Source organism: Necator americanus, chromosome I (genome assembly GCF_031761385.1).
Source record: "Necator americanus strain Aroian chromosome I, whole genome shotgun sequence".
In the NCBI taxonomy this organism is placed as follows: domain Eukaryota; kingdom Metazoa; phylum Nematoda; class Chromadorea; order Rhabditida; family Ancylostomatidae; genus Necator; species Necator americanus.
Window position 1 is genome coordinate 7,489,962 of NC_087371.1, and position 26,931 is coordinate 7,516,892.

The window sequence follows — 26,931 nt, forward strand, 5'->3', positions numbered from 1 at the left end:
ATCAATAAAGTTTACAAATAAGTGGACCCACCATACACGATCAGAAAACTTAGCTCATCTCACAATCTTTATCGGTCACATAAACAAAGAGTACAGAGGAGATGAAGCGAGGTTCAGTTTGTACTAACTGGACCCTGGTGGTATGCCTACGGTTCTCCTCCGCAAGGAGCTTCTAATCCCATATAATTAAGATGACGGAGATCGATTCGTATAGAAAGAAAACATATGTGGAGGATTCGACTCCGAGCAAGTTAGCCGGTAATGGTTACGTTTTCAAAAATTTTTGAGCTACAGCACTATACGAGCGCCAATATTCACATTGGTTTGGAATGTTGCGATGCGCTTTGGTCGGCGGTGGAGTGAACGAGAAGGGTTCATATTCAAGTCCTTGTGACGATTAGCGAAGCCGCTCGTTACTCGTTGCTCGTTACTGACTTGAGGCTTTCGCGTTTCTCAATCGTTGAGGTTTTTCGGGCGAACGGTGGTGATCCACATCATTTTCTCTTGGTGGTTGACAGACTCTTCCCTACTTTTATTAATCGAACACCCATGGCTACTGTAGGAGACGACACCGCCGAGGAAAATCCCGGCCACGGAAGGAGTACCAACCTGCTGCAGCACATGAGTGCTTCTGACGAATCTATCAGAGGTGTCCGTTGTATAGTCGAGTCAAAAAGAACGGAAGCGTCTTGCAATTGCTCAAGCTGCTGCACGAAAGGGTGCGGTGAAGCCCCTTGCAATCGGGATGGAACCTTCGCTATTGTCGGGTCCAAACGACATGTAAAGCACAGTGCAGTTGCGTAAGCGGCTGCGCCCGAAGCGGGCGGTCGAAGTAACGGTTGGAATCAGGTGGGACCATTGTAGACTGCACAGATAAGTGGTGCTAGCGAGGGTCCTCCTTAGATTCTAGTCAAAACGGCGTTGCTTAAGCTAGAAGAGAAGAAAACCTTCGCTTTCCGCTTCCCTATCCATTATACTGCACGGCGCGGCAGAACTATGAAAATGACTCGAGAACTGTTTGTATTTGTACATAAACGATAAAGTGATAATGCAGCATCAATGAGAATTCCCTGAAGAATCCGACAAGAGCCTAAGCGGTTGTGCCGCCATCAAACCGACCTGAAGCGCTGTGCAGTTGTGCAAGCGGCTGCGCTCGAAGCGTTCCGGTGAAGCGTAGAGGTTAGGATCGGGGAGCGAGCCCTGCTAGCATCGCTCATCGCTGCAATTCGCAGTGATCCCGCCCAGATTCTTTCTACTGCGCCGCTTGAGGACAGCCGCTTACGCAATTGCACCGTGCTTCACGTCGTTTGGGCCTTAGTATACTCTGGGCTGGTCGACCACAAATGCAAGACGAGACGAAGTCGCAGTATTTTTTCTTTGCTGAGCAGTACTACAATATTTTTTTAACCATATTCAGGTCAACGAAGTAACCAAACAACAGCATTTGAGACGGATTCAGATGGAGAATCACTTCCTTCTCTAGACAAGTCTGTGCAGTATATGAAATTATCTGTATTGTATTGACATGCAACATTCCAGGATTCGTTTCGACGACAATATAGTGGAACTGGAAGATTCCAAAAAGTCTAAAAAAAAGAGAGAAAAGGCGAACGTTACCTGTTCAGGTACGCACGTGACTCGTCCTTCATTTTCTTTTCTGATATTGACTATTTTTCATTCCAGATCGGGGTCATCGGCGAGAAGAGCAATTAAATAAGTCAATGTCTGTTCCATCATCTTCAAGCAACGAGTCACTACCATCTTTACACAAGTGAGTCTGATGCTAAACTGCTTAACTAGCAAAGTGCAGCAGTTCCACGCTTACATCAGAAAGCGAAGCCTACCCAAAGCTGTGATGAGGGGAAAACCTATTGGCTTAAGATTGCTAAAATCTAAACTGAAAACACTATAAAAACAAGTACTCCGACGAATTCTAAAGATGAGTGAACAGATTTCGTGATCGGTGCACTTTTTGGAATTACGGCACTTGCGCAAATGTGACGATAGTCGTGTTAAAATGACAAGAAGCACGGTGCAATCGCGTAAGCGACCGCGCTCGAACTGGTGTTGTCGTTTACGATTGCAGTTGGAATCGAAGTGGGACTATCGTGATTTACAGCGATAAAAGATGTTAGCAAGCGTCCCCTCTAGATTCTCACCGCTACGTTCCGCCGCACAGGTTCGAGCGCAGCCGCTTACGCATCTGTCACATACTTCGTATCGCTTTCACTCCACAATGTAGGTGCTTGCTACATTTGCAATCTTCAAAAAAGGCAAGCAAAAGTGTACACGGAAAACCTTCCCGTCGTCCAGAGGGAGTGCATATAGATATTTTTGATGAAATCTGCACAAGTGGATATGGGAAGTGGTGTAGTTCACGAATAAGAGAGGAGTCAATTCTTCTCAGTTCTTCTCAATTCTCCCTACAAGTCTAGCCCCGTGAGTTTCTATCTTCTCAGCTATGCAGCTAATTATGCGTTCAAACGCGAGACACTCGGTCGCTGTAAGTTGCGTCGTTGAGGAGACAAAAACACGCATCGCTGCTGTGCACATGTTCTTCTGAATTTGAGGTGGGAATTCACAGTGATTCCCTGATACTCCACCTTTATTCACTCGCGTAAAGAACACAACAGTGGAAAATTCGTGATACGCTTACTTAACGTCATCATCTGGACTCCAGCAGTGCGCGTTCGACTGGGCGGACGCAAAAGTTGGAGGAAATGTGCCAATGCATTATTTAAAACAGTGAAAATGCGTGCGTTAGCGCAGATGAATCATCCGGTTGTAGGATTTCGGCACCCAATGTAACTGTTGTTTCTCGTATAGCATTTCCTTGTTCTGTTTTATATGAGAAGATTTTTGTTTATATCTATGTAAGCTTCTATTGTTGTGGCGGATGTAGCGCAGTCAGTATGAGGTCCGCTATGGCCGTACGGTAGATGGTTCGAGACCCCTACTAGGGCCAACCGCACCTTTCATCCCTCTGAGGTCTATAAATTGGTATCATACTTGTTTAGGAGGATAAAAACACTGGCTTGATACATAGGCAAGCCAATTTATAGGCCGAACACGTGTTCGTTAACCTCAAACGATTCTAAATTGAAGTAAACGCGGTGGAAGTGAACGTATGATTTGTTGTAGAATTCGATTCGACGACCATATAGTCTCAATAACTGATCCCAATCCTTTGGAGGAGTCTAACGTTGCAAATGCGCAGAAGCAAAAGAACGGTAAGTTCTTCTTTGTCTGAAATAACAGCTCATAGAAACTCCTTCGGAGTGCATGAAAGAACTCCAGAAGTGAACTGAAGTCCTTCCTTAACCTAACTTAACCATAGCTTATTGGGTGCCAGTATTAGAGTCGTAGTGTAATAGGTGTATAGTATTGTCAAAAGGGCATGAATCTTTGTGCAGTTGCGGAAGCGGTTGCCTTCGAAGTGGGATCCTCAATCATCCGATGCTAACCGGTTGCAACAAGCGAGAGTTCCGATCGAAACCGCTTGCTTCACCGCGCCGCTTTGAGTGCAGCCGTCCACGCAACTGCGCCAAAGCTTATAGTCGGGTCAAAACAAAATGAAGCACGCACAGTTGCGTAAGCGGCTGCGCTCGAAACGTTGCGGCGGACACAGCGGTTGGAAACGAGGTGGGACCGTGGCGAACTGCAGAGATGGGTGGCGGTAGCGAGGATCCTCACACGATTCCAATCGCTATCTCCACCGCGTCGCTTCGAGCGCAGCCGCTTACGTAACTGTCCGTGCTTTATATAGGTTTGACCCAAGTATAGATCGTTTTGACCCGTCTGCATCATATAAGATAATTCCAGACCAGGCTGCTCTATCGCCGGAAACCAGAACCGCGGAGACCTTTCGTACAGGAAATCGGTCTGATGAGCTCGTATTGTCACCACCACGAAAGTTTGTTTGTTTACACAGCTGTTTTTGAAATTCTTCATGGTTACTTCTGAAGGTCTCTGAAAGACCACACAAAAAAGTTTATATAATAAGAAAAATAATAAGAAATATAATAAGGTCGAAAGGACATGAAGCACCGTACAGTTACATAAGCGGCTGCACTCGAAGCACACCAGTCGAGCATAGCGGTTAGGATCGAGAAGGGACCCACGCTAGCACCGCTCGTTTTTGCAGTTCGACATGGCCTCACGTCGATTCCATCCGCTATTTTCACCGTGCCGCTTCGAGTGGTCAACACGACATGAAAAATAGTGCACTTTCACAACTGCACTATGTTTCATGTCGTGTGGACTCGATTACATACCAGAAAAAGAAAAGATAGAACGAGTTTTTCCCATCAAATTGAAGATGGGGCAGAGATAAATGATAAAATTGTGAGTAAATTTTGCTCACATATGCTGTTCAAGAACTTGATGAAGACGGTTTGATGGATATTTCTCATTTGTTGTGATCTACTCAGTCAAGGGTTCTATCCTGCCTTCAACCACAAAAAAATCGTCCTACTTCCGCGTTCCAATACGTATAAGAGCGTTTAGAGTAGCCACTAGATTCAAACAAGCTGACGTCCTGAAGATTAGATCGTCAGTTCCCCTCTCCTTTTTTTCTACTCAATAATCCAAGAAGGGAAACACCCATAAAATACAAACACACAACACAAACCTGACGTAACATCCATGAGTGTCAAGAGGGCCGGAAGTCTGCAGCCCACGCAGCCGCCTTCGCAATTGGACCAAGCTTCAGGTCCTCTTGACCTTACTGTAAACGACACAACACACGCAAAACAACAACATGAATGTAATTAGAAAAGATTGATTGGACGTAAAAATGAATAGTCGGATTTAAACCGTAATGCAAAGCCGACAGCCGTGCTACAAACAACAGGTAACGTGAACAATGAACAAAAATTGAATTTGTTCTGTCCAGTAATAGGTGAAACAAGTTGCAAGATGCAATTCTTCACCCCCTTATTTCTTCGTTTACAACAACAGAAGGTTGGATTTTATAGTATGGAAGAATTTCATCCACAACAACAAGATTCTGCTTCGCGAAAAAAATCGAAGAAACGAACAGAAGGGACATTGGCAAACTCGAACAGTCGGAAAGGCGAAGGTTCTGGTACGATTTGTGTTTTACTTCTAATATGTGAAAGATCTCGGTAGAAAATAGAGATTTTCAATAATTCAGAGCGTAAGAATGTAGACCGCGACAAAGATTCTGCGAGGAGAAACAAGGATTATGCTGCTCAAAACAGGAAAGAAGATGTACAACTTGAACAGAGGTCCTAGTAAAGTGGTCTTTTATTATTTTATTTTGATATTTTGACATAACTGCATCATTTCAGCATTCGCATTGGTGGTAGATTTTTCTCTCGAGAAGAAACTGAGGGCTTATTGCGCAATCTCGCTCAATTGAAGAAGGAATCTAATGCTGGTGAGTCGCAAACGAACTTTTTGTTCGAAATTAAGTTTTCTTTTTCAAAATTAGACGGTGTTCGGTGATGGTCATTTCCCACTCAATCTTCTGGCGAACATTTGGGGGTTCATTGATCCTATCTGAGAGTATTAATTGTTGGAAATGGGCTGGAACTTCTATTCTTAACGTGTAGGAAAATTTCCTCGTTTGTCATTCGACTTACTCAGTTACTTAGCCGCTCATTTAGTTTCATTCTTTCTTCCTCCATTCTTCCGTCTACGAGTGATTTCGTACTGTACTACTAGTTGCAATTCATAGGTTGATGCCCAGCCGATGATAAAGTCGATGCTTGTATCCTCCCATACAATCGACCCGGAAAGGATGAAAGCTTTGATCACCACCGGGGCGGTGTCTATCCACGAAACATGCGACCAAAGCGGACCTCTAACCGACTGCGCTGCACTCACCCAGAATCATCTGCTATCTTTTAATATTTGTACACGCTAATTCGGTGTCAGCACAGGTAAAACTAGGTAACGTTTTCAAATATGATTCTGTTTTTTTTTCGTCCTTTCCTTTTCATTCATGGTAAATGAAAAAACGAAAAGATAGCGGATGGGGGCAAAGCGCAGGAGGTGGAACCGAAGAACTTGTTAAGAGTAATTTCGGAAGTTATCCGCAAATCCAGGAGAAAAACCCAGCTAGTGAAATACGTGCTTTTTTCTCTACCCAAGATGTACTAACCATAAACACTTTTACTTCATTTTTTTCAACGCAAATTTCTCGACGCATTGTACTGTGTTTCCAATTCATTTTCGTCTTTAACACATTGTTATAACACATTGTTCGGAACAAGAACCTGAAGTCTGATAAAATTGCCTACTGCTGCGCTCAATTTGGGCTGCTGTATGTGTGCTGCGATTGCGATCCGGATGGGACCTTTATTCATTTCCTGCCATCGTACTGTTGCAGGCAAGGGAATCGCATCCAGAATGCTCCCGCTTGCTCCACTGCCACATATCGTTTACAGCCGTCTACACTAGGTCGTTTTTCTTGATTGTGACGCCGAGTCCAAATGGTTACAAACAGATTACGTTCTGATGTTTTTCTTCCACGATAATCTATTACGACTAGTTATTAATCCTTAGTACAGTCGTGATCTGTAGTGTTCCAAATGATTATGACTATGATAATTTGGGATGCAAGCTAGGTATACAAATGCAAACTTTCCCAATATTTGCAGAGAAATCTCGTCGTCATTATACCAATTTCAACAGAATTGACAGCACTCGCACTTCAAGAGCAGCATCACCAACAGTAGTGACAAAGTATATCCGTATTTGGAACCATGTACTAATCAACTGATTTCACGTTTTTTTCTCTTTTCAGAAGTGTTCCTCAGGCTTCTCTTCCGAACCCTTCGACAGCTACGAATGTTCGTTCCAGAAGTGATAATCAAAGAGTTGCATGTATGTTTCGTTTGTTGAAAATAATTTTTTACACAGGATATTTCGAATCTATTTAAGTGCCGCGACCTAATTATCACAGAATTGACAGTTGTCGAACGTCACGTGCATCAACTCCAGTACGAGAAGCATCTAGTCGTAGACAGAAGTATTGGAAAACTTGCTTAGTTTTGCTTACTGTTTTCTAGCCAAATACGTAGACCTCTGGATTCAGAATACGTGTTGGTGATCGCTTCATGAACATAACTGAAGCGGAAGAATTGCTGCAAAGAATGTTGAAGGCAAGCGATAAAGGTTAGCATTAACAACTTTGTTTCACTACAAATCATTTTCTGTTGTTTACTGCCACACCGTATTATTTCAGCGAAACGTTCTGCCGCACGTTTTGAGACAGGAATTGCTAACGAAGAAAGAGATCTCGCTATGTCGCGATCAAAGGATAGGTTTGTAGCATGTTTTGATACTTTTACATTGATGTTTTCTCAAGAACTCAACGCGTTTAATGTTTGATTTGAAAACAGGTGCATAGCAATTAAATTTTTAGCATTAACCTTGTTCTATCTTATATATAGTAAGGTCAAAGCTGCAAGAAGCACGGCGCAGTTGCGTAGGAGGCCGCGCTCCAAGTGGCGGGCGTAGCGGTTATAGTCGTGGTAGAATCTTTGCTAGCACCACACATCGCTGCAGTTGGCAACGGTCCCACCTCGATTCCAACCGCTGTCTCCACCGCACCGCTTCGAGTGCTGCTGCTACGCAATTGTACAGGGCTTCATGTTGTTTTGACATGACTATAGTCACCATCTGTGATCATCGTTCAATCGAATCGAATCGAATTGTTTTTTTTCGACCACGGCTTTAATATTCATGGACTTAGAAAGACCTTTTCATTAGTGCGATTGTTGAATTCCTTTTGTGGACTATCATGTGCCATTTCAGCGAATTTCTAATTTCTCAGACATCTGAGTATCCGGTACGGCATTTCGTATTTCCATTTTGATGAGTGACTATTAAATGTGTTCGAACTGTATGGCTTCGACTAGATGATTAATGACTATTTAGCGGATGTCGTTTGAAAGAAAGGTAATGTTTGGGGAATGATTGAGATGTGGGCGCGATTAATTGAGATACACTAAAACTAAAGGCGTCCCAAATCTGGGACTATTTTCACGGATACTTATAAGAAAATGATCCAGTATTGCGCATACTATACTTTATGTATACTTATGCATACTTCACTTTTGTATACTTTTGCACATTTCGGTTAACAACAGTACCATCGCTGAAATGGCATATGCACTCAAATTTCTGGACGTACTCTTCCGAAGCGATTCAATTGGTTTTTTCAGAGATAAATCCGGCAGAGGTTCCGCGGAAGCGATTACGCCAGTGCACAAGTATGTTTTGTATCTTCTTTTTTTGTCTTGTTCATTTCTGACAAATAATACATTCAAACGAGATCTGTAAAACTATACCGTCTTTGTTCGCTCTCGTGAAGATGTAGACCTATTCTATTTCGTAGATTTTGTGTATTATAAAATGTTACAAAGGATAAGTTTGCTTTAATTTCATAGACTTTCGAATCATACGACTTTTTTTAGAATGAGGTTTGACAGCAGAGGTGTTCCTGTTCCTAAAGGAGAAAGTCAGAGATATAATGATGATTCGGATTGCAACTTCGGTCATCTAAACAAGGTTATGAAGAGTGACGACGAAGTTTCAGCGATTATTATCGCGTTTGTGTTCGGGATTATCGCGTTCGCTTTGCTAGCTATAACGATATCAAAAGTGTCAAACTTTGCACAAATGGCAACAGAATGATACAGAAAAAACATACAAAAGTCAATCCAATAAAAAGATTGCAATTTTCCGTTGTTGAACACAATTCATTGGAAAAAAATGTCAGATTAACACTTAAAGGGGAGGTCCTAGGTTTATTTCCAGCTAGAAATGCGCAGAGGTTGGAAGCGTAAGCGTTTGGATAATGGCCTTAACCTTAAACATAAAAAGAAAGGAATTGCATCTCCGTAACCAAACAGGTCATGTACAACGACTCCGGATTTCATCTATCTGACACCGAAGATGAAAACCGGAGTCAAATGTAAGTTGGATGCAGGGTTACTATTAGCGGAACAATTCTATTGCACGGTCCACGGCCAAACAACTAGTAAGATAATCTTGGTGGTTTCATAATCCGGGGAAAATGTAGTAGCGGAAGGGGGAGGAGGCATTTAGTCGCAGTCTTATTTCCGTAGGGTCTAACTTCCTTTTTTCTTTCAGTCACTTTAACTTACATGTCTTCTTCTGGGACTATTGGTTGAGTCTTCTGGGACTAATGCTTAACTCTTAGGGCCCCGACTGAATTAGTTATTTACCTCCAGAAATGAGAGAGCGGCTGAGTGCCCCCTACCTTTAAGTTTGACTTTAAGTTTGAAGAAATGGAATTCCGTCCTAAATTTCTTTTCTTTCTTGTTACTGCGCATGATTAACGTTCCGTAGTTATTCTACTGCACGACCCACGGGCATACGCCTAGTAAAATAATCTTAGTGAATCCGTAATCCTTTGGTCCAACTCTTAGTTCGCTCTTTGCCCGAATAGTAACTTGTGCTGTGATGAGATGTGCAAGAGAATACGTTACATACAAATAAAAACAATAAAATACGTTACATACAAGTAAATGGCGTAAAATATATTGTAACGTGCTAAGGCGATGGGTTATCGGTGAAGGTACTGAGCTTCTCTGCATTATGCGAATACTCACGGACCGCTTTTCGTTCTGCGTTTTGTGGTTTTTCGTTATTTTGTGTATAGTGATGCAAGAATAGAGTTACGTAGTCTCAGCATATCCATCTTCTGTTTGTTTGATTGTTTGTTTTGCTCGTGTGGCACTTCTAAGATCTTAGTATGCAGGGATTCATTTTCCGTCACATTTCTTTTGTCCAATCATACATCTTTCGTAGTTGTAATTCCACGAAAACACTTTCTCGCCATTTCAGTGGGTTCATTTTTTCTCTCATCCAAAATTATTTACTTGATTTCTTAGCACAAACTCGGTGCAACGACGCTTTGCTGCGGGATTTTGCCGTGTTGTGGATAAACATATTTAGCACTGATACAGTCATATATCTGCCGACGATTTTTCATTGGATGACTGTATATACGTATATCCGTCTTGCTTCTATTTATCAGCTATGATGAACTCATCGAGCTTGGTAAATTATAGTGGAAACGGGAACAGGATCATCCTTGTCTTTCTTCTTCAACTTCCAAGAAGGACTCAAGGCAGCGTATCGCAAAACTGGTGATTTTGATTTCTTCGTTGGCAAATATAGAAACCAGAGTGTAAATAGTCGAGTGTGAGTGTGGCTCCACTCAATTCCCTCTATTCATGGTGAAAGACGGCGGGGGGACGGCGTTTGTTCCTACTGGCTACGTTAGGACACACCTCTTGTACAGGCTCAGGTTCTTTCGGCAGCCATTTCATTCCTCCCACTTATTTCACTTCACGAATCTGGGGTGGTGCGGGTTTTAAGTGGGTTATGCTTATACGGAGTCATAGATTATGGGGAGAAGAGTGATTCCGTCTATTTCTTCCTTATTACCGTAAAAACGGCCCTGAAGATACGACTTCGAGCGTTCCGACACGCTATTTTCCACAAGGAGTTCGGTTGGAGCGCGCCGCCGCATCTTCCGGGCCGTTTTTTACGGCAATTAGGAAGAAATGGACGGAATCACCCTCCTCTCCATAATATACGAGCCCGTATAGGAACTTTCCACATGAAATTCGCATCACCCCAGATTCGTAGGGTGATGCCTCTAAATACGCTGTTGACGATACCTTATTGATTTTCTCCTCTCACTCGTGCATGCGATGCGTGCACAAGCGCGGCTCATCCACACCTATCTCGTATGAGCGAACACCGTGTCCCATCCCATTCTTAGGACGGTTAGAGGGAATTGAGCGGGCCACAGTCATACTTATGATCTACACACTGAAGTCTATGTTTGCTCATAGAGACTCGAATATTGTCAGTTTTGTGATATCGGTTAGGTATCGTTTCGCTTGTGTATTCATAAAAACTGTCTTGGCACATCGGCTGTCCCCCTCAGGCCATTGTATAGGGCAAGACGCGTTCCAAAACCTCAACGATTGCGAATTGCAGTAAAACGCGTTGGCGCATCGCAAGTGGATTGATACGCCAGTGACTTTATCCTTCTATACTTTTGTGTCTTAATATTGAAATTAGTCCTAACAATAGTCTAATTTTAATTTTCATCATTTATCTCCTCGTAAATATACAGTACAAGCAGAACTACAAGAATCATCAGATTAGATGCTGATATCGTTGCCAACGCCGCATTAGGTCTTTTTCCGGTACTTCATCAGACCCTGTAATTTGATATTTTTCCTACATCTAAAAAAAACCATAAGTTGTTTTTAAGATGTGGGTTTCACACACTTGCACGTCTTTCCATTCATTATGAGCTTCTTGATCTTCTTGCCTTGTATATCTGCTTTAATTATGAGAGTATGGAGCTCGTTGGTTTCCTGATCATTTACACGGAATGTCGCATCAAATTTCAAACCATCTGATTTCTGTTTAGGAGTTCTAAAAACAAGTTTCCATTCTAAAATATTGTGAAGTAAAGCTTTTGTCAGGCAACCAGTGGACTTAAAGAAAGCTTTGGAAAGTATTTGATCAATCGCGGATGTCCTAGAAAGTACTGGAAATCACAACCCATGTATGGGTTCGTCGAAATGAAGGTTGTATTATGCTCTCGGGAGGGATATAGCGCAGTCCGTAAGCAGTTCAGCTATGAATGCACGGTTAATGGTTCGAGAGCGACCTAGTGCCAACCATTTCGCAGCATTCCAAGTGGTTTGATTTACGCCAGACACTTTGTCCCTCTATTATGATCTAATCTCGGAACCTCTGCGTGTGATTCTGCTTGCCAGTTCGGTATCAGTGGAATATTGGGAGCGGCAGTGCAGGAAAAAAAAACTGCTACAGAAAATCAAAACCATAGTATAGCAGCAACATTAGAACCTATTTTAAGATAATCCTGATCATCCAGGCAATTCAAATCCAGAAAACTTACTGAGCTCTTGCTGTCCTTATGGAGGAGTCCTCTGATTTGCCTTTATAACCTCTCGGAGTTCGTCCTTTGCGCACATGTTCGCTTCGACCTCGCCCTGCAAAAATTCAATTGCTAAGTTTGTTTATACTTGCTGCTAGGATAGGATCGACGTCGAACGTGTCCACCCGCAAGGCGTCGCGGTAGGCACCAGTGTTTCGAGTAGTCCACCAGCGATACAGTGAAAATGCGCCAGCGATCGTCAGACAAGCGGAGTGCCAGTGTGTTTGTGTGTCCTTTGCGGTCGCGTCGCAGCAGCGCGATTAAGGACGTCGTATATGCGCTTCACCCTGCACAGTCGCAGCATATTCGTCCGGTACAGTGACTTCGAAAGGACGACTTTCCTTCAATTTCATCGGTTAAATGTTCGCATAAAAATCGCGCATCATCGTAAACAACGGACACTTGAACGTGAGCATTATGCTGCGTTAAAGTCGGGTCGAAGCGACGCAAGCTCGGTGAAGTTGCGTAAGGGAAGCGGCGCGGTGAAGCGTAACTGTTACGGTCGATGCAGGACCATCGCGAACAATAGCGATGAGTGGTGCTAGCACAGGTCAACGTCGATGCTAACCTCTACGCTCCACCGCTTCGAGCGCAACCGTTAACGCAACTATACCTAGTTTCATGTCGTTTTGACCCAACTCTGTGCTGCAGTCGGTGTGCGCATACGCAAATGCACCAGAAATTCTTTCTTGTTCAGTGCTCGAGAACCCCCATTTAATTCAGTATTACCAGATTTCTTCGGTGTTCTGCAACGAGCCGTATGCAGATCCGGTTCTCTTCTACTGGATTCACTACGAGAGTCTCTTCTATATCCACGAGGAGTACGCGAACGAGATGATCTCGGTTTCGCAGGAACTGCTGGTTGTTTCTGCAAAATAGTGTTAGAGTTCTTGAGCTGTGATGATTCATTGATATTTGGAGTAGATAGTACAATTTCAATTAACAAATCATCTGGATAACATGGATAACACTTTCTAGTAACCCCTTGATTATCACTGAGTTGGATCAGTGCGATCAAGTCGTGAGTGATATTTGCCCAAATCTATCACTTTACCGTTGTGCTTGGTGGTTTTTCATGATTCATTTCTGATTCGAATGTACGACGACAGAAATCTCTTCTTAATTTTTCACTAGCTGAAATATAGAGCCACTAAGCTAGCTTTTTGAAAAAAAGAGAACGAAAAAATTAAAATTTCACGAGAAGTTGACATACTAGACACTCTTGGTGTGTGCAGTCTTGGGTCAGTAGCAGGACTACTAAGAATTTCCGGATTCACTGAAATATTTATCACATCTGATTAGGTTCAAAACGAGATAATTAAGCAAATATAATTTTGAGTGTGGCAAAATGGGTGACAGACGAAGTGCATATGTAGTAGCAGCCAAAAGGTTTTATAAGTGTTTCTCGATTGAAAATCAGTGAATCGTCCTCATACTTGCGCCAGTGTCATTTGTAATTAGAAATTTATTCTGGAAAGTTGATCCTTCATTTTTCGAAAATAATACTAATCCTGAAACAGCAATGTAAATCTATTTCTAGGACTAAGCTTCTAATTTCAAATGAGTCATCTGCGAGTACACCGTATCCACTTTCGAGTAAAGTTATTTGTTATGGCACACCATTGGACAAAAGTAGCCAAACTTCTATCTAAACAGCTTCTTTCCATGCAGTCGAGGTTCCCAATCAGGGCGCTGCTTAGGTCACCGATCCGTACATCATGATAGGGCGAATTGCAGATAGGTATATTCGCAGCTTGACGTCGTTGGCGTTGGTGATCTACCAGAGAATCTACCAGAGGCACTTAGTCAATGAGTTAAATGCCAAATTAGCTTTGATGCATCTTTGCTGAATATCTCTTTGCCATCGCTTTTCAGCGCACAGCCCAAATAACAGAACTCATCGACGAGTGCGACAGGTTTCGATTCTCGACAGGTGGCCTACATTTTCTTGCATTCATCAGGGAGGAGTCGGAGTCTGCTCCCTGATAAATGCAGCTAATTTCGATGCAAGGCTAACAACATGTTGTAACTTAGTAATTAATATCAGAAATAAATAAATAATTTAAATTACATAGTAAATAACTATTAATTTCGTGATAAGCTGCCTTTAAGAACGAAATATGTGGACCAGGAGATGGGAGACAACTAAGACGCACGTAAATAAATGAAATAAAGCATAAGACAGTAGTATAACAAGTAATTATCTGTAATAAATGGTATTTAATAAGTTTACAAGGGTATTTACCTTATCGGCGGGCTGGTGTTGGTGGGGATTAGTGTTATCGCCCGGCGCGGTTGTCCGCATCTTCGCCGAGGCGTACAACAGTAACAAATTTAATTTAATAAACCTCACTAATATATTTATCACCATTCACCTTCGAGAACAAACGTCTGTTTGTCACGTGTTAAACGCAGAGTATATGTGTCCTATAATCGCATTTGTGTTTCTCACCTATTTTAAATTTCTTCTTTGGAGATGTTGCGACACGTTTACTGTAGCATCGAGCTGTATGTAACGATGTTTCTGTTCTGAATAGTTCATGAAAACATGAAGTTGGGAAGGTTTCTTTTCAAAAGGTGACATTGGCACTGCTACGAATCTGTGTTCGAACGATCATTGCAAATCTGCTGCCCTTCAGATGAACCATACTTGGTCAAGTTTGTCGAATTCCTCAATCCCTTCGTCTTATTTACTGCACACGAATTTGTTTGTGATCGAGCCGAGATCAAATCTGTAGCAGTGGTTCTGCATAGGAATAAAAATATGGGTTTACTTTTTCTCACTGTCTGTGCCAAATGAAGTTTTCTTCTGAAATTTGGGGACAAATTAGAGAAACTGTTGCAATAAGAAAAAAAAAAAGACATGGATTTACGAACCTTTTCCTTTGCTGCAGGCTTTTTTGGTGACGATGGTACAACCAATGGATGCTTTGCTTCTTTTCCCAGAGAAAATTTGATTGATGCACCTTTTTGTTGGTGACAAGTATGTCTAAGCAGCAAAATTCTTTAAGAGGGAATTATAAGGAGATGAATGAAAAGTACGTGCAGAAACTCCACCATAGCATATCTTCTATCGAAGATGAATATAACCCTTCTTTTTTTTATTCGAAAGATTTAGCAACGTGAATCACTCGAATAGGTGATGTGATCGAGTATTCAAATCGAACACCTCAGTGGTGGCAGTGCCAGTATTCGAATGAACATTCAAAGAGAATCTGACCTTTATGTATACCGAAAGAAATAACCGAATGCTCAGAAATTTGAATCAGCGAGTTGTGAATCTATCGAAGGTTTTTCTACAGATTGAATCCTGAACTCACCCGCAACGACATTTGATATAGACGTTATTCGCATGTGTAATAGTTATACAAGTTCTGCATTTAGCGTTATCACTCGTGAGATGTTTCTGCTCCTCGATAACCTTCCCTTCTTCCTCTTTATTTGAAACATGAGTTTGTGAGGCTTTTTTGTCGGTGTGTGTATGTCTCGGTTTTTCTCGGCGATATGGAAGTTTCCGTCGTCGTGGTTTTTTCAACGTTATATATCGCGAAGAATTCGATGGTTCCGAAAATTCGGCTGAAGAACCGGCGCTAGAGCGATAAACAGAAGACATTGATATGTGAGACGTCGTATTGTTTCTGCTTCTTGACGACACGTTACCACGATTTGGGGTAACTGTTCTGGAAAAATCTCATATATTATCATCGTTATAAAATCCAGAAATAGCCAGCTGTGAGGAGAGCTTTGCGATTTTGCAGATAAAAAGATTTTTTCTTCTTCTTATTAGAAGTTGAAGTTCACTGTCCTGATCAAACATAACAAAATCTTTCCGATATCAATCTAGATAAGTGATCGGGAACTGATAGGAATTGCAAAGAACGAGCGAGAATGAATGTGGCTTGAGTTTTTTTTGCGGCCACTTTCCCACTTCATTCGTGTTACTGGGCATTGGAAAAGAGAGAAAAAAAAAGAAACTAGACAAACCTAGAAGATGATGCCCATTTCGCCAAAGCATCGGCGTAACGGAGTTCAATTTCCCTATAAAGTAATGATAATTGTTTTTATCCATGAACATCTTCTAACTGAAAGATAACTACACAGTCCAGGGAAAAAAAATAGAATATGACATGAAAAGAAAGATTGGAACTTCCTTTAATAGAAAGTGTTTCCTCTTCTAGATTTAGGAATTTTTTGTTAGTACTAATTCTGTTCTCTTCCTGCGCACAGCAGTGCAGTTTGGGAAAAAAAGAACGAGTCTTCATAAAAGATAGGAAATGGACTGACATGAAGTGTTCTGACCGTTCTGAACCGCACCACTTCGGGATATCACACTCTGTTTCGAATCAATTTGTAAGCGCCATATCATCTGGCCAATTTCGAGTTAATTTCAAACGCTCGTTCGCGGACACCGAATTTTCATTTTCTGCTCAGTGGGGCTCTCGATCTTGAACTCGACCGACAGACTCCTCAGAACACGTTGAACATGGCGTTCTGCTGGTCTCCTCAATACGTGTTCAAAGAATTTCCGGGGCCACTTTCGACAGCGGTGCAAAATATTGGTACCTTCACGTGTCATTCGCCGGTACTACGACTCGACTGTTCATCGATTTCTGTGTAAAGATCTTCATTCTCACATGCCTTAGGCCAAAAGTAGCAAAGCAGTCATCTAAACAGCTTCTTTTTGTCTAAATCACCGTGGATAGTGCTACTCAACTCTATGATCCGTGCATCACGATGGGACAACTTGCGGATGGGCACACTTGCAGCTTGATTACGTTGCCAATGGGGGTGGACAACCGGAATTTATTTAAGGAGTTGAATGCAGAGGTGACCTTAGCGCATCTCCGCTAAATATCTCTTGTTGTTCTTCAGCAAACAGCCCAGGTAACAGAACGCATCGACTAGCTTGATCGGTTGCTGGCCTACCCTGATGCCGGTTTAAGGTCTCAAGGAGACATCAGTTCACATTTATCAGAGCGTAGAAGTAGACCATGAGCTCCAGTTAATTTCGATAGAAGATTGTTGAAGTTTCGTATTGCTATTCGCAAATAAAATAACATGGTGAGCGTAGTTGAGATTGGTGAAAGAACACTGATGGCGTTAAGAGGATGCCGGCAGAACACTGACGGACTGCTCTTCGCATGAGCCATCGATGACGAAGTTGAACTAGAAGGGTCCCACGGCTCCTGTTCGCTTCACTTCAGTTCCTTCAAACAATAATTTACATCCGGCTTGTGTTCGAGCTGCTGCAGTTGTTCGTTGATTTATGACATTGAGTGGACGAACGAACGTTCCTGGTACTCCACAGAGAGAGAGAGAGAGAGAGAGAGAGAGAGAGAGAGAGAGAGAGAGAGAGAGAGAGAGAGAATTGAGAAGACTGCCCGATGTGGAGAGTCGAAAGTGGGTTCAAACTCCAGAAAGACTAATTGAATTGGCTTCGAATACCGCTCCCAGATTTCGATAACCCTCCTAACGATGAAATTCTGGTCAATCGTAGATCGGCCAGCACCAAAGCCAGCTTCGTCGCGCGTTGTTTCTTCCCAACGTTTAATAAGTCGCTCCGAGATAATCTGTTCCAAAACCTTGTACTACTAATATTTCGGCATTTTTGCGCTGGCTCCATACTCTCCAATAAATTCTTCACGATTCCTTCACGTAGCTGACTGCTCAAGTTGTGGGCTTATGCTGGACGACCGCTTCTTTTTGCAATGTATGAGAATCTTGGTCCATATCACTGTGGAGGGTATAGATGAAAACAGGGACACCACGTGCAGGTAGCGATCAGACTTTTATAAGCGACTCCAAAACAAGTTCACCAACGAGTCTAAACTAGGTCTCATTTTTTCTTCCCATAAGTACTGCCGACATAGCGGAAAATATTATTATTTTCGACTCTAACCAGAAATTGAAACAAGGCCAATCCTCGAAAATTGCTGGATAGTTTCTGCCGGAAGAAAATGGTCGTGAAAACGTTTCCCCTGCCGGCGAATTCAGTTAAAGTTCAGTTATTTTTTGTTCAGGTAAAATAACGAACTCTAGAAAATTGAATATTGTGTATAATATCACATTCCATGTTATATTCTTTAATGTTAGTATCTTGATTTATATCATGAATATTTGCGAATCTTTAGGAGGTGGTAGTAGAAATGTAGTATGCCAATACGAACCTGCAAGTGCATTCTTCCCTTCCTCTTTTACAAGAACACTGGGGCACCATGTCATTATTTTCTGACTTCCTTAATTACTTGTACATTAAAGAGTCTTATGTACAATAGGTTTCAGATTCTCGAAAAGTTATTTAAACTTCTCACTTTGACTTTGAATACGACCTTAGCCGTGACGGAGTATCCACGTAACTTTGAAAACCTCTTGTAGAAGGCCCGGAAAAAGTAGATTGTGAACCAACAGCGCTGCTTGTTGAAGCTTAAAATAAATGCTCTATTGCCTTTTATAGTAGTATAATATAATATAATATAATATAATATAGGTAAATGATTATAATTTTAAAATAATAATTAAGTATTTTTGAAGTTATAATCACCACTCTGTTCTCTAACAGATCTCATGTGCTTCCTTAACGTGTTTAGCCGACCCAAAACTATCTGAGCCCGTATCCAATATATCAGTCATTGTAAGATTAAACGCGACAGAAATTGAACCGTCGGCGACTCATTTATCCAACTGAGCTATCCAGTACTGGTGTGGTTGGTTTCCTGATCAAACTTAGTGCAGTGATATTTCGCTGCGTTACCTAGCCGTTTGTTGCAGAAACAATTCCAGTGCTAAGACCAGTGGAAACTTATAAATTTCTATTGGATAACAATGTGTCCAACAAAGACACACTTTTTCACTGCAGCGCTTTTACCGCACTAGGAAAATTTCACTGCATGTGGCCTCTGAAGCTCGGTGCAGTTGCGTTAGTGATTACGGTTAAAACAGTGCGGCGGAGCGTAGCGATTAGAAGTAGTAGACTTTTCCTAGCATCGCTCATCGCTTCGTGGTGGTTCCACCTCGATCCCATCCGCCAGCTCTCCACCGTGAAATCACGTTACACGTAGGTCAAAATGACATGGAGCGGTGTTGTGGTGAAATGCAGGCGACATAGAGAGGGTATGATTGGTTGATCATCTTCTTCAGCACCAACTCATACTGCTTTCGCAGGCAAGTAGCTGAAATTGTCGCAATCGTCATCATCGTTTGGGTTTGCGATTTAGTTCATTATGGATGTTGTTGCTGGGGAATGCTGGGGATATGATCACCGCTTACGTCAAAAATGAAGTTACAACGCTACATCGGGTGCCGGTGCGACGCGTACATTCCATAGAAGCCAAGGTTACAATCCTTTCTCGTAGTTATTGTCATCTCCCTATATGTGACAATAGAAACGCACGAATATCAGAAATTTTGCATTTTCCAAACATGAGGAAAATGCGATCAGCGTCATAGAACGCTCAGTTGGAAGGGTGATTGCTAGAAGTGTCCCACTTTTCGCATTTAGAAGAAGGGATTTGAAGTGCGACGTTGTCGATCCACGTTATCGATCGAAGATCAGAGACGCAACCGCATCCGCCGAGGAAAGTAAAATAAAGTGGTCCTGCCACTTTATTTTACTTTCCGCTGATGCGCTTTAACAGCAGTCGTCGGACCAGAGCTGTGGACAACTGAATTCCACCTATTAAACGCGCCGCAGGAAGACCGCCGATATCCAGACCTTTTCACAAAGCTCTTCAAGGAAAGATGTCTCTTACGAGGAAAGAAGACACTGGCCAAACCTTGCGTGCGGTCGGGACGAAATTAAATATTACTGGTTCTCGCGCTGGAGCAAATCGCTGAACAACTAGAGCACAGATGATGCAGGTGATACAAATAAATGAACAGCTGGCATATTTCTGCTATCGAGAATCATACACAATTCTCAAGTGATCGTGTTCGCTAAAATAAGGCCACGTTCTCGGCCTATTCATTGATGTAGAGTTTGTGCAGCCAATTTATGTAGTCATATTGGAACAGAGACAGCAAATAAAATAGCGCACCTAAGGAACATTTCGATTCAGGTACTGGTCCTCTTTTACCACGTGCTTTTTTGTTGATATTCTCTTTTTTTGTTCCTAGTGTATCGAGTATTCGATTTGCATTTGTTATAGATTGATCTACGATTCGTGCTATGTTGTCATAATGTTCGTCTGTGTTCCGATTCTGAAAAAATCGAAGTTTCTCTCTGATAATTGAGAAGGCAGTACTTTAGCTGTTACGACTTTTGGTTGAGTTGAAGAATGGCCACCGTCGGCCGCTGAACTCGAGTGCATGATGTAGTAAAATGAACCATACTCGCCCCGATCTTCTTCCTATTTCTCAGCAATTAACAGTGTTTTGATGAGTGTTTATCGCTTTTTCGACTGCTCTCTTCTTACAAACACGCATAATTTTACTTATCACGGATAAACTGTAGTGGAAAATTGGTATTAACGGAGTATTTGTCCTTTATTTCCAGCAAAGAACATAACAGATGTTCTTCCACAATAACGTAGCCATCTCTACCAATATAACTCCTTGCGGTAACTAACTATGCTGAAATCTCACTGCTTCTCATTTGAAAAAAAAAATTGTTGCAGTTAAAATGGTTAGAAATGCAGCTATTGTTGAGCTCTAGCCTCGTGTCTACTTAATTAACACGTTGACGACTTTATGATGCACCGGTGCGTGTCATCATGTTACTATTCCGTGGTAGTAGAGGGTCACATTTTGAATTCAGATTTTGAAAAATGGAGGGAGGATAAAAGCTGTAAACTGGGGACGGATGTAACGCAGGCAGTAAGAGGTTCGCTGTGCCTGCACCCATGTTTCGAAACCGCTCTAGTGCTAAGCAAGCCCTTCATCTCTCCGAGATCAATAAAGTGGTATGAGACTTGTCTGGAAGAATACAAACGTTAGCTTGACTCATCGGCATGCTCCCGCAGGTCAATATATAGGTTAGACATGGGTTCATAAATCTCAAACGATTTTGGACTGATGGGGACGTGCTGTTGCATTTGAAGAGGACTGAATAACGCCTGACAGTTTGTCCTTTCTATTTCTTGTAACAAAACTGGAAAAATCCGAAAGATTGGCTAGAATTTCCTGGATGTTATTCGTTGCATCCTCCACAACCTCCTCATAGTGGCATGGAGGTGACTCTGGGTGTCGCACAGCCGAGGTATGTATGTCCTCTGGCAGGGCTTCAAAAGCTGAGAAGTTCGACACATCCGATATTCCAACTTTTCGGAAGCGGAACCCTAGCTAGGAATAAACTATTACTAAGATTCACCACCGTCTTAGCAAAATGTCGCAAGAGTGCTCTCTGATCCTAATAGGTTGGGGGACGACCTGTGATGAAAGCTTAGCTCGCCATGGCAGGCCTGCTTAGTTTGATGAAAAGTCTTCATGCCATTCCAGCATATACACTGCCTCAATGTCCTGAACAATGGGCGCCGTCGTCTCAGAGGTCAGTCGGTGAGACGCGATCAAATCTCAGATTGCTCAAGACGCCTTTGATTCTAGACAAAGGCGACACATGCAATACTCGCCATGGGGACTGTAAACATACAAAGCCAACGACAGATGAATGACAGTATACTCATTATTTGCGGAGGTTTCGTCGCGAGACGTAGGCGGTATCCATCTTGTCGATTTCCTGTCACCTCGGGTGGCTATTCCTCGCCTCCGCTCTCTGCACGAAAAACCCGCTACCACCATCAACTGCTTCACACGAACATCAGCAGCTGATGGATCCGAACTGTAATCGTTTTATTAGGAACTGGAGGAACTGATCAACAACGAGAAACCCTTTTACAAATTCGTTTGTCGGAGACTAACGCAAAACTTGGAAAAGTCACAGAAGATTTAGACTGCGGGACCTGAATGGAAACAGCAATCGTCTCGCTGTGCGCTATTTCGCCGCTCGCCTCTTTCATGAAAATTCTCTTCTCATGGAGTAAGATCCTCGTCGGTGAACATGAAAATCACCCAATATCTCCTTCGTTTGAAAATACAACTTTGCCACAAGGAATAACTGCTATCGGCAACAAAGGGGGAGACGTGATAGGTAACTGGCACATCGAAGACGACCCAAAAGTGGACTACGACCTGCTGCTCAGAGGACTGCGACTGAACGTACCTTGAAGCAGCGCACTACAAACTTGAATCAAATTTCGAAGGCCAGCAAAGGATTGTTGGGAAGAAGGAGGGCTTTAATTTTTGATCCAAATGCATGGCACATTGAGCGACTAGTAGCAAACACTAGCTGAAGAAAGGCGCTGCAGGAGGATCTTTCAGAGTATAGGCAAAAGAAGGTTCTGGAAGCAGTACAAAAGACAAGTCTGAAGGAAAATTGCAGAGGCCGCTATAATATTCCGCTGACAGCCTTCCTGAGCGAAGACAGGATTCGCGCCTCTTCCCTTCGTGAAATAACGGAAAGCTTTTACTTGAGATTTTTCCTTTCGTCAACTTCTGTGCCAAGCCCGATCATCCCCACTGGTGAAATTCCACCGCAGAATCTCCCTTCGAAAGTGCTTAAGGCCTGGTGGGCATTCGCTTCATGTAATTCTAGCGGCACACATGACGTCCTATGATCAGAAAGAAAAGATCACTGATTAGTGGAAGACCTTATACACCGTTTTTACCGTTCACGAGAAAGGTGACCGAGATGACCTTCGGAACTATCGTTCGATATATATTTGTTGAGTGTCTTGTACAACATATTCACCAAGATCATCCTTACGCGCAAATCTAGGACACTGGGTGAAGCTCGGCCTCAAGAATAAGCCCGAATTCGTCACGGATTCATCTGCATGGATCACATCTAGAGCGTGTCAAGGGTCATAGAGGTCTGCCGGGACTATCTCCTGCTTCTGATTCAAACCTTCGCCGACTGAGAATGCCTTCGACAGCGAAGAAAGGAATGCAATACTGTCAGCGCTAGTCGATCAAGGTGTGGACGCGTCGTATGTGAGGAAATTACGGAGTCGCTACGATCGATGCACCACTCAGATACTGCTTTTCCACCGCCCCCTTAACATACCCATCGGAGGGTTACGATAAGGCGACAGTATCCCCAGCAACGGACCAAGATCTTTCTGCCCATCTGTTCGACTCGACGGTTCTTCCAACTACGGCCTCGTTACGACGTGGGGAGACACCTCTAGGAAGCTACTTACTCATGGCTCTTGAGAGATGTCTCCTGAAGTTTAGCTGACGCACACAACACCTAGCCGGTCTTCACAGCTCCCAGTTAGGAGCAGTGTCCCGTTTTCGCGATCCAGTGGAATACATATCGAAAGCAGAGAATAGATGGACCAGTCAAATTAGAAGAAGAAGAAGAAAAGAAGAAGAATGCACGATAGATGGACTACAACGCCAGAATGAAATTAAAGAGATACTGAACGTCCTCGAGGGAGATCGCGGCCTTGAGGGGTGATGTGTTCGCTGCTTGAATGCACCAGCTGAGCTCAGCTGGATACGGTCCAAAGGCCTCGTTAACGTTACTCACGAAGCTTGAGAATATCTTGGATGACAACGGTGAGGGAAACAAGTGGGAAAGATGCTGGTGCCGCATATCCAGTGAAGACGGGCCATCTATGTATTTAAGTATAAGTTGCATGAGTTGCACATCACCTTTTCTCACATCCACAGGTTATGGCACTTATGCTGCGCACTCCTTTAGTATTTGATGAGTTATTCTTGGTATGACACAGTTTCAGAAATTATGTTAGGATACCTAATTCAGTTATGGAGGTGCTGAGAAATGCCAATTGAAGAGTGTTTTAAGTTCTTTAGGCTATGCTACAGTGAAAAGACATTGGAACAATGCCACAATTACCCACCACCATTATGTCTCTCTCTACCGATACACGTCTACCACCTACTCTCTAGCTGTTGATGACTTGTTGAAACATATGGCTGGGGTTTAAGACAGTGCGTCGAGTGTTTTTAATGCTGAACGCGAATGTACTTACCTGTTGCAGATGGCCCGGGGTACACTAATAGTACTCTGGATCTCAATAAAGGATAAAGGATAAAGTTTCTGGCGTTAATCAATCCGCTTGGGATGCTCTTCAACTTTCACTTCAATTCCGAATCGTTTGAGGTTTACGAACATGTAACTGGCCAATACAATGACTTGCGGCGGCTAGCCGATGTGTCAAGTCAGTGTTTTTATCCTCTCAGACATGTCTGGTACCAATTTATCCACCCTAGGGGATGAAAGGCTTGGTGAGCACCAGGACAGAACCTTCGATCTATTGTGCAGGAAGCGGAACCTCTAACCGCTACACTACACCCGCCCCTAGATCTCAATAGTTGTAAATTTTTAAAGGTGGCATACCACGAATGTGTCATGATGAGGACATGATGAGAATCCACGGGAAAAGCCGGAGATGGATTGAAGGATATTTGTATGTTTTTTGTATTTAGATTGCGAAATCCGAGATGGGGTGATTCTGCTCATCTCTCCCTAATCGACGTAAAAACGGCGTAGGAGGTAACTTTAGCTGCAACGCGCCACCCTCTTGCCCGCGTCGCATCCAAATGCGAGCTGTCGAAGATTAATCTGGTCTCCTCACCAGCCTATTCAAGTGCAACCAACGAATATAAGGGAGCGTGCACATAGAGACGCGTTCTAACGTACGTCGTAGGAACCACTGCGGTTTCAATGCTGTTTTTTACAATTATGAGAAGATGAGCGGTACCACCCCGAATTCGCAATCTACAATCCCATCTCAGTACCTTTTCCCACGGATTCCCTCACCACATCAGACACGTAATATGCTATCTCTAATCGCTGTCCCTATCCGTTTAATTTATGCATCTGTCTAGCTTATTTAGTACGTGTTTTGATATTTATTTCTTGTATCTTGGTAGTAGGTGAAATTAGGGCGTTTATACGAGTCTGATTGCTACCTGATCATGATAGCCCCGCTTGTACTAAATGCAATCATGGATTCGAGTATACACTTTGGTCACGTACAAGCCATATAACTACACAGTTATATGACGTAAATTGCCCACATATTGCAAGAAGGTGGTGTTGACCAAGACACTGTTAGAGCCGACCCGAAATCGGTCAAACACGTAGAAAGAGCGTGGAATATTTCATAACAGCTCTCCGTTTCATGAAACTGAACTGTCGGACATTGATGACCTGAAGGTAATCAGTTACTCAGTGTAGATAAGCAGTCCACACGGGACGCGTCTCGCACGTTATGGAATAGTGGCGAATTGATGAGTCCTGTGCGAGTTCTTGCTGTGAATCGAGGTTGCGAAGAGAGAGTTATTACCAGGGAACAAGACGCGGAAAACCGCGTATTGTCATAGTATTACCTCACTGACTAAGTGAAAGTAGGTTCGATGTTGATATCTCTCTTATATTTGTGTACTATTCTGTCAGGTTTGGATAAGTTAAAGACGTCACCCCACGAATCTGAGGTGGTGCGGATTTCAGCTGGAGTATTCGTATACGGCATAGTAGATTATGGAGGGTGATTCCGTCCATTTCTTCCTAACTGCAGTAAAAAATGGCCTGGAAGATGCGGCGCCGCATAAGCCTGGCGCGCTCCACTCGAACTCCTAGCAGGAAATAGTGCGCCAGAACTCCCGAAGCCGTATCTTCCGGGCCGTTTTCTACAGCAATTAGGAAGAAATGGACGGAAACGCCCTTCTCTCAATAATCTACGATCACGTATACGAATACTCCACCGGAAATCCGTACAACTTCAGATACGTGAGGTGATGCCTTTAAAGGCGGGCGCGGTAAACAGCCCACTTAGCACGAAGAGTAGCGGCCGGTACATTCACACGTAAGAGAATAAATCTCGCCTCTCCAAACTTGGTCAGGACAGCGTCATGACGTGAACACTGCTATTCGTCTTATTCCAATCCGAGTAATTCTTATCCTTTTTTCGCAAGATTTATCTTAAGAACAACATAAAATTGATACATTTATAAGCAGTGAAATATAGCACGGGTGCAATCTGGTAAGTACGGGCTCAAGCAGAAACATCTCCCAGGGGTTGGTCTATTAATGGCCTATTAATCAAAAATGATAAAACCAACCAATAAAAGAGGAGTATCCTAACGGCATCACGTGAACGCCACATAATGTATTCGAGGAGACACAAAACAACGAATTTTATGTGAAATTATTGTATAAGAATATTAAAAATTAAATATCTCGGTGAGAACACTGATTTATGATGGGATCGTGCATTGCAAAAGCACTAGAAACACAAACAGCTAGCGTTCCTGCCTACCGTATTACCAAACTATCTGACAATCTAACACGATCTGAAAATTTTCTTATTTGCCCGCTTTTTCTACGTGATGTGATGGATTGTCGGGTAGCGCCGACGTGCTCTCATCTTGCCTACCATATACATATATAGGGTTAGGTTGGGCCACTTGTTAACCTTATGTCATTCGTTACATCAGCAGAAAAGGAAGAATCACAGTCGAATATACCAACGCAGAAGAAAGAAAAAATCAATGAAAAAAAATCAATTAGCAGCCTGCTGATCAATAACCGACGTGGCAGACGTCAAAGGAAGCAAAAATACCCAAACTTTCACTACAGTACAGTCTATCTCATTTTACCGTCAATTTACAAACATGACAACTCGTATACGCTTCTCCTACGGATAAGATAGACCGTATTAGTGAGTTTGCCGATGTTACATTTACAAACGAGTCGTACAAAGCATCCAAGAAAAAAAACCAACTAATGGAACTATCGTAACCCAAAGAAAAGAACCATACAGTTGAAGAAAAAAATCAATAGAAATCTGAGGCAAATCGATGAATGTCACAGTTTTCGGAGCTAACTGAGCTGAACGGCGAGAAAACAAGTATCGATTGATATTTAGAGTCGTGGGATACCATTTGTAGGTAACACAAATCCTCATCTACAGAAGAGTGCT

At 42.7% G+C, this 26,931-nt stretch overlaps 2 protein-coding genes across 4 annotated transcripts; one reads left to right on the forward strand and one right to left on the reverse strand.

Moving 5' to 3' along the window:
* Positions 1 to 101: 101 nt before the first annotated feature.
* RB195_004796 (uncharacterized protein) lies at positions 102 to 8,667 on the forward strand (the record flags this gene model as incomplete). 3 transcript variants are annotated; one of them, XM_064182805.1, is made up of 17 exons in its annotated part: positions 102 to 140; positions 192 to 258; positions 1,418 to 1,487; positions 1,540 to 1,625; positions 1,684 to 1,771; positions 3,142 to 3,230; positions 3,823 to 3,913; positions 4,977 to 5,086; positions 5,156 to 5,249; positions 5,313 to 5,401; positions 6,627 to 6,711; positions 6,773 to 6,852; positions 6,910 to 6,997; positions 7,064 to 7,143; positions 7,214 to 7,292; positions 8,196 to 8,243; positions 8,448 to 8,667. In XM_064182805.1, 17 exons carry the CDS (start codon positions 102 to 104, stop codon positions 8,665 to 8,667), a joined length of 1,503 nt encoding a protein of 500 aa, XP_064034070.1. The 3 variants fall into 3 exon arrangements, with proteins under 3 accessions (XP_064034070.1, XP_064034071.1, XP_064034072.1); XM_064182804.1 differs by having other exon boundaries at positions 4,977 to 5,080; XM_064182803.1 differs by lacking the exon at positions 102 to 140.
* Positions 8,668 to 11,230: 2,563 nt separating this feature from the next.
* Positions 11,231 to 20,292, reverse strand: RB195_004797 (uncharacterized protein; the record flags this gene model as incomplete). The annotated part of the gene is made up of 15 exons (XM_064182806.1): positions 11,231 to 11,237; positions 11,308 to 11,457; positions 11,948 to 12,041; positions 12,716 to 12,854; positions 13,041 to 13,120; positions 13,200 to 13,262; positions 14,439 to 14,515; positions 14,761 to 14,795; positions 14,864 to 14,975; positions 15,307 to 15,666; positions 15,971 to 16,024; positions 18,154 to 18,222; positions 18,298 to 18,409; positions 20,020 to 20,182; positions 20,242 to 20,292. 15 exons carry the CDS (start codon positions 20,290 to 20,292, stop codon positions 11,231 to 11,233), a joined length of 1,566 nt encoding a protein of 521 aa, XP_064034073.1.
* Positions 20,293 to 26,931: the final 6,639 nt, after the last annotated feature.